Genomic DNA, 6,464 nt, shown 5'->3' on the forward strand with positions numbered 1-6,464 from the left:
GCAAATGACAGACTTAGTTTATGTTAGCTAACTAGCGACAGGCTCAATAACAGAGGAAAATAAGCAGAAGTACAGATACTACTGTTCAACTGAACCTCGTGTCATATTAATATAATAACATCAGTAGATGGAATTACAAACTTCGTTTCAGTCTAAATTATATTTCTAATAAAGATTCTCAGCTTTACTCAGGTAAGTTAAACACAAGCAGAGAAGGAAAATGTAAAAATATATCTGTCCTGTTTCTTACATTGAAGAGGCTGACTTTGCCTCGAAACAGGAAGTGGGCAGAGAAGAGGTTGAAGTGGTGGAGGAAGCTTTAAACCAATCACAGTGCAGCAAACTAACCTGCAGACGGCTTTCATGCAGACTTTAAACAACACAGTCAGTCTGCCTCAGTTTGTTTAGCAGCAGGTTTCACAGTGTGAACAAACATAACGTAATTTAAACACGAGGACTTACATCAAAGCTTTAAATGAGCATCCTCCCCTTTAAATCCAAGCTTTCTTCTTCCTCTCCTTTCTTTCTTTCTTTCTTTCTTTCTTCCTAGCATCGATTTTCTGAGCGTGTAATAAAACATCTTCTCTGGCTTCATCTTTTATTTTATAATAAATAATAATGCCCCGGCTAACGTGTCCTCCTGAACCCACAGTGAGTCAGTGTGGGTGAGCTGTGGGCAGGACAAACCCACAGTTATCACCCACAGGGCCCCTGCAGTTTCACACATAAAGGCCTATAGGTTTAGTAAAATGTAGGTGGGATCACGTGGACTAACTGTGGGTTTGTCCTGGCCACAGCTCACCCACACTGACTCACTGTGAGCTTGTTTTACTTCTTATTTCCGACCACCTGCATTAGAACATCACTCCGGCGCATTTCACATATCTCCTGTCCAACACGAGCCACTGAGAGTTAAAAACACTCGTGTCTGGACACGAGACCCACTTTAGAGGTCCAGTAGAAGAGCTGGAGGTCAGATTCAAACCAGTCACTGCTGGTCAGACGTGGTCTGCAGCTCTGTGTGTGCATCCAAACAGAAGCCTCTGAACTCACAGGCAGGTGATGTGAGCGGGTGAGGAGCTTCTGTGCTGCAGGAACTCATTAGCTCAGAGGTGGCGACGCTGCCGTCATGTGACTGTGGTGGAGTTTGTTTATAGACTAACAATCTCAGCTGTTGTGTTTTCTTCAGACTGACTGAAGGACCTCTGATAGACTCTCACAGCTCGTGAAGGATTTCTAAACTGCAGCGTTTGCAGGTCAGTTTTAAGAAGGCCGTACTTGAACGTGATTGGCTGAGAGCTCAGACCTTTGCTCCTGTTTCCCCTCCTTATACTGAGGCTTCCGTCTTTAATGTGGTAACAGGCGGCTGTGAAAGAGCTGAAGTGAAAGTCTGCAGCTCACACTGACCCTCGATGCTCATCCAGACACCATGAAGACTGCACCTGTGGCTCTGCTCCCCGGTGAGTCACACACAGCAATCCTACACCCACTCACCCACCCACTCACCCACTCAGTGAGTCCAGCTCCAGGTAAAGGACGGACACTGGATGAATCCTGAGAGTTTACTCCGTGTTGTCGGGGGAGAAAACAGGAAGTCTGCTCCTTTCTGTTCTGTGTAAATCCAGAAAATAATCCAATCAGAAATGTTTAATGTTCAGCAGGGTCTGTAGTTTAGAGTCAGGGTCTCTGTAAAAGATGTGCTTGTTTTTTAAATGTTTATTCTTAATATAGACACAAACAACAAAGGACACAATAAATATTACAAATGAGGAAAGAAAACCAGCAACTGGGAGTCTGGAAGGTTTTTGAAACCTTTAAAGTTTTTATATTTTGTCCCATTTAAACATATGAGGAAACTTACACAATGATCTAAAAGCTGAAAACAATTAGGCTGTGATGATTCAGCAGTACTTCAGGTGCTTTATAGTGAGGAATGTGGTGACCAAGAAAATATCGGTCTTTTGTCCCGGATGGTCCAGTCTTCTTCCTGATCTGTGGACGTCTGCCACAGTCTGTTAGTGTGCACCTCTGAGGACGTGAGAAAAAGCTCAAGTCTGTGGATTTTCCTCCTGTTGCAGGTGTGTGTGTGCTGCTGCTGTCTGCACCGACTGTTTCTGCAGGTGAGGAGATGATGTGAAAACGATCAGTGAGACTCCAACAAGAACACAAATACATTTACACATGTGTCCTCCAGTGTCTCTGTCTGTCAGTCCAAACCTTCAGCAGGTCTTCAGCGGATCCTCTGCAGTGTCTCTGAGCTGTGATGATGGATGGACGGTGAGGAGGACCAGAGGAAACCAGACTGATGAGTGTGGAGCAGCAGCAGACTTCACTAGACTTGATGAGTCCTTGTGTGTTCAGGACTTTAAAACAACCTTCACAGCGATTTACTGGTGTGAAACCACTTCTGGGCAGAAGAGTGATGACGTCACCATCAGTGTTTCAGGTAAAGTAAGTTGTTTCTTTTCTTCTTTTTTTTTCCACAGTTGCTCTGAACATTTAAGGGCATTACAGCATCAGGACCACCTGTGACAGGTGAAGTACAACCATATATTTATTTTTATATATATGCAGGTGCAAGTGCATTTAGCACAAAGCACCTTGAATGTGTGAATAACAGCTTGATCCATAGATCAACAATGTGGAGATGAGCCGTAAGAATCCAGTTTATACTTCAAATGACACGTTGTCTGAATTTTACTTTCATATTGTTTTAATATATGTTTCAATTAATGTCTCAGATTTTTGTTCATATTGTTTTGGATTTTTTAGGCTAGAAAACATTGATATACTTAAAATACTTGTAATTAGGAGATACTTAAGTACTTAGAACTCACTGCTACACTAAACTAGATGGTGTTAAATCTGCTGCACTGTGGTACAGAACAGCCATCGACCTGCGGGGCTGAAAGTTCCTGCAGTTCCTGTAATGTCCACTAGAGGCTCCAGCAGGGCGTTAGCCCTCACAGGCTCTCATGTTAAAATATCTAATAAATAAATAAGTGAATCTAATTTTGCCCTTTATAACAATAAAAGGGCAAAATACTGGGAGAGAATGTTTTTGTTACTCGCCTGTTTAAACCGTATTAAAGTTTCATCGGTGGGGGCGTGGCCTCTTTCAGTGACGGGGCTTTGACAGGCAGCTGTGGTTACTGGCAAAGTCACCTCTGGACCGTGTTTATGCTTTTGGACCAATAGGATGGCTGCTGGTTAGTTAATTGTAATAACAGAATACCTCAGAAGTTTGTGCTGCACTTCAGTGAAATGCCCGTTTTAATTTGGACGATATGTAGCACTGATTAGCAAACATCAGTATGGTCTATGGAAGCAGCTTGACAGCTATGCTAGCTATCTGTTCTTCTCCATCATAGCAAGAAGAAAATGCCTCTGAGTGACCATTATAAAAGCAGAGGGTCAGACTGCAGTGGCCACACCATCATTTATAGTCTGTGATGATGAACGTTCATGAATTCAGTCCTATGGCGTCATCATTTGACCTCCTGCATGCTGTCTCCAGAAGCTTCCAGTCTACATGTGTGTACTTTTGTCTCTCTTACCCAGAAAAAGGAGTGATCCTGGAGATCCCGGCACTTCCTGTGACAAAAGGAAGTAATCTCACTCTGCGTTGCAGGCTCAGCACTGGTGAAACAGTGGCAGCTTACTTCTTCTACAGTGGACGTCTTCTTGGACCTAGAAATAAAGAGCACACCATCTCCAACGTGCAGCAGTCTAATGAGGGTTTCTACTGGTGTGCTACTGATCTGAGTGGATCATCTGCTCATAGCTACCTGAGGGTCAGAGGTCAGAACACTGACATCATTTGCTGTCATCATAAATTGGGCCTCTTTTGTGTTTTTCTAATGTCCTTGACCTCGATGGAGAGCACGTGGAGCAAAGACAGAGAATTCATCACTCTGAGATTTGACTGTGGTTATAATCACGATCAATAATGATGCAATAACTAGCATGCTCCTCTTCAGCATCTATTACTAATAGATGGAGATGAAAGCCTGTGTTTGTGGTGTAGCCTCGCTGCACCGCTCCCATTGAGCCTTTCTATCGAACCCTGAGTGAATGAACTGAGGACGCCTCCTTATCTCTCCTGCAGATCCCCCGACGACCTCCGTCAGATCATCTGTCCATTCTCGTGAAACCATGTCCCCCTTCCCCTCTCTTCCCCCTCCTCCTCCTCCCACCAACTGTTCCTCACCTCGTCCTCCTGCTCCTTCTTCTTGTGTGCCTGTGTTGAGACTCCTCTCCCACCTGCTGGCCTTTTGTATTTACTCCATCACCACCGGCCTGCTGCTGTCCATCTGCTTGGACCGGCTGGCCACCAGGCGCTCAGGTAGATACCTGCACACAGGTGCATCACTGCTGCTGTCCTGCTGGCAGCTCTGACTGTAAAATCACAAACGTCTGCACTGCCTTTTTAATTATTACAGTAACCGGACTGCTAAAGCCAAACCATAGCTTTAATCTGATATTTCACCGCTCTTAACCAGGGTCAGGCTCACATACTAACCTTTATACACCCAAATAACAGCAGACAAGAACCAAAGGTAACAGCTTCTAGTGTCTGAAACTATTTTAAGAAGTTGGAACCTGATTGTGATCGATTCAACTGTGACCTTGTGCAGTAAAAGGTGTACACGCCTGATCTGTAGCTGCACAGACCTCCAGAGCTGCACGGTTTAAAGCAGAGATCTACAACTCCAGTCTTTGAGAGCTACTGTCCTGTAGCTTTAATGCAGAGAAACGGCTGAATCAAATGGTTGAATTACCTCTTCAGCTTTTCATCGAGTTAGGGAAAGGCCTGGTAACAGGCCATTCATTTGATTCAGGTGTCTCAGAACAAGGATGCATCTAAAAGCTGCAGGACGGTAGCTCTGAGGACTGGAGTTGGAGACCCCAAAGCTGGAAGACATGATGGAGACAAGACTAAAAGACTAAAACCCATTGTCCTGTATCATCGGTAATGAGTCACAGCCCTACAGTTCACCCACAGCTGCCCACTGTGGGCCTGCTGTGGGCCAACTTGGACATACGATGGTGCCCGCGGTGCAGCATGTCTCACTGAGGACTGTATGTATATGTGTGGAGACTAACATTCACCCCGATGCTTTGCCCACAGCAAACAGACTTCCCGTCTCCGTGGAGATGACCCAGTGCATTGAAGAAAACTACGAGGCGGTGGTTGACCTCACGGCTGAGTGCGCGCTCTTCGAGGATTCTGAATACTCTGAATGAGTCTGCTGCTCTGACTCCGCTGACGTTTCATCACACAGAGCAGAGGGAAGCGTCCATCGTGTGGGAAGCTCCAGCTTCTCATTTCTCAGACTGCACATGTGATACTGGTTTCTTCCCGCTCCTCAAAGTCACTTCCTGAAAGATTTGTTACTGAAACCTGTCACGGACTGTGGACATGCCTTTGTTCAGGGTCCAGGGTTTTCTCCCTGCTCTCCGCTCGCTCTCCTGCTGACTCTTTGAATCCCAGCTTTTGTGTATCGGCTCACAGATGAACGTCTGATGTTGGAGGTTAAACTGCTGTAACAGTGAAGCCCAGAGAGGGTTTCCCACTTTTACTAATAACATAACGTTTCAATCTGTATATGTTTAACTTTACACCTTGTAACAGTTTAATGTTGGAACTATTTTCTCTGTACTGTCTACATCCGCCAGCCATATAACAGCTGGAGGATGTTACAGCTCAGCTGATGGGGAAGCTTCCTGTGGTGTTGTCATGTCATGTTCTCGGGAGTCACACAGCCACAGGGTGGAAACTAAAACTCAAGACTAAAACCAGCTGTGAAGAAAGTATTCTCATCACATGATGTAAAATTAACTAAACTAAAACAACTGAAACAATATTGGAAAAAAATAAAATGATATATTAAAATAATCCTAGACTTTTGTTGAGTTTTTTTTCTACAGAATTATTCAGAGGAGGCTTTAGTTTAGTTGAGCTTTGATGTAATTATGAGTCACGGTTTTGTCTTCATGCATTTTCTAAATTCCTAAATGCGCCCCAGACGAGTACCCTAATATTAGAGTTAGCCTGCTTTTATTAGTGGACACATATCAGCTGAATAACACAATCTGTTATTTAACACTTTTTTAACTTCGTCATGGTTTTTAACTCCTATTATGCGTGAAACTGCCCACAGACCGGAGGGTGAGCTGTAACCTAACCGACTCAGAGACAAGCGCAAACAAGTATAACTCTTCAAAGCTCAGTTACGATACAGTTATGATGTTGTTATTCTCTTTGAGCATCATTTTGATCTTCTTACATTCTCACACTTTATCATGTTTCCAGCCCGAGTCTCTTACACTCCTGCAGTTCACTCTGTTCACTGTTACTACGGTGAAAACCCAGCAGAGCTTCAGTCTGACACTAATTTTAAACCATCGCCGCCCACAATGACCCAGAAACTTTAGTTTTCTATGTAATTTTATAAAATGCT

The 6,464-nt window shown here is 44.1% G+C and overlaps 1 protein-coding gene across 1 annotated transcript; it reads left to right on the forward strand.

The window, feature by feature from the left end:
- The first annotated feature begins 1,362 nt into the window (after positions 1 to 1,362).
- LOC146578061 (uncharacterized) lies at positions 1,363 to 5,899 on the forward strand. The gene is made up of 6 exons (XM_085256824.1): positions 1,363 to 1,460; positions 2,079 to 2,120; positions 2,195 to 2,446; positions 3,562 to 3,801; positions 4,109 to 4,345; positions 5,132 to 5,899. Exons 1-6 carry the CDS (start codon positions 1,430 to 1,432, stop codon positions 5,245 to 5,247), a joined length of 918 nt encoding a protein of 305 aa, XP_085112950.1. The 5' UTR covers positions 1,363 to 1,429; the 3' UTR covers positions 5,248 to 5,899.
- The last annotated feature ends 565 nt before the right edge of the window (positions 5,900 to 6,464 follow it).

The sequence above is a fragment of the Mchenga conophoros genome, linkage group LG3 (assembly GCF_057382185.1).
Source record: "Mchenga conophoros isolate Kocher_MC1m ecotype Shallow Benthic linkage group LG3, M_conophoros_male_GT1.1, whole genome shotgun sequence".
Classification (NCBI taxonomy): domain Eukaryota; kingdom Metazoa; phylum Chordata; class Actinopteri; order Cichliformes; family Cichlidae; genus Mchenga; species Mchenga conophoros.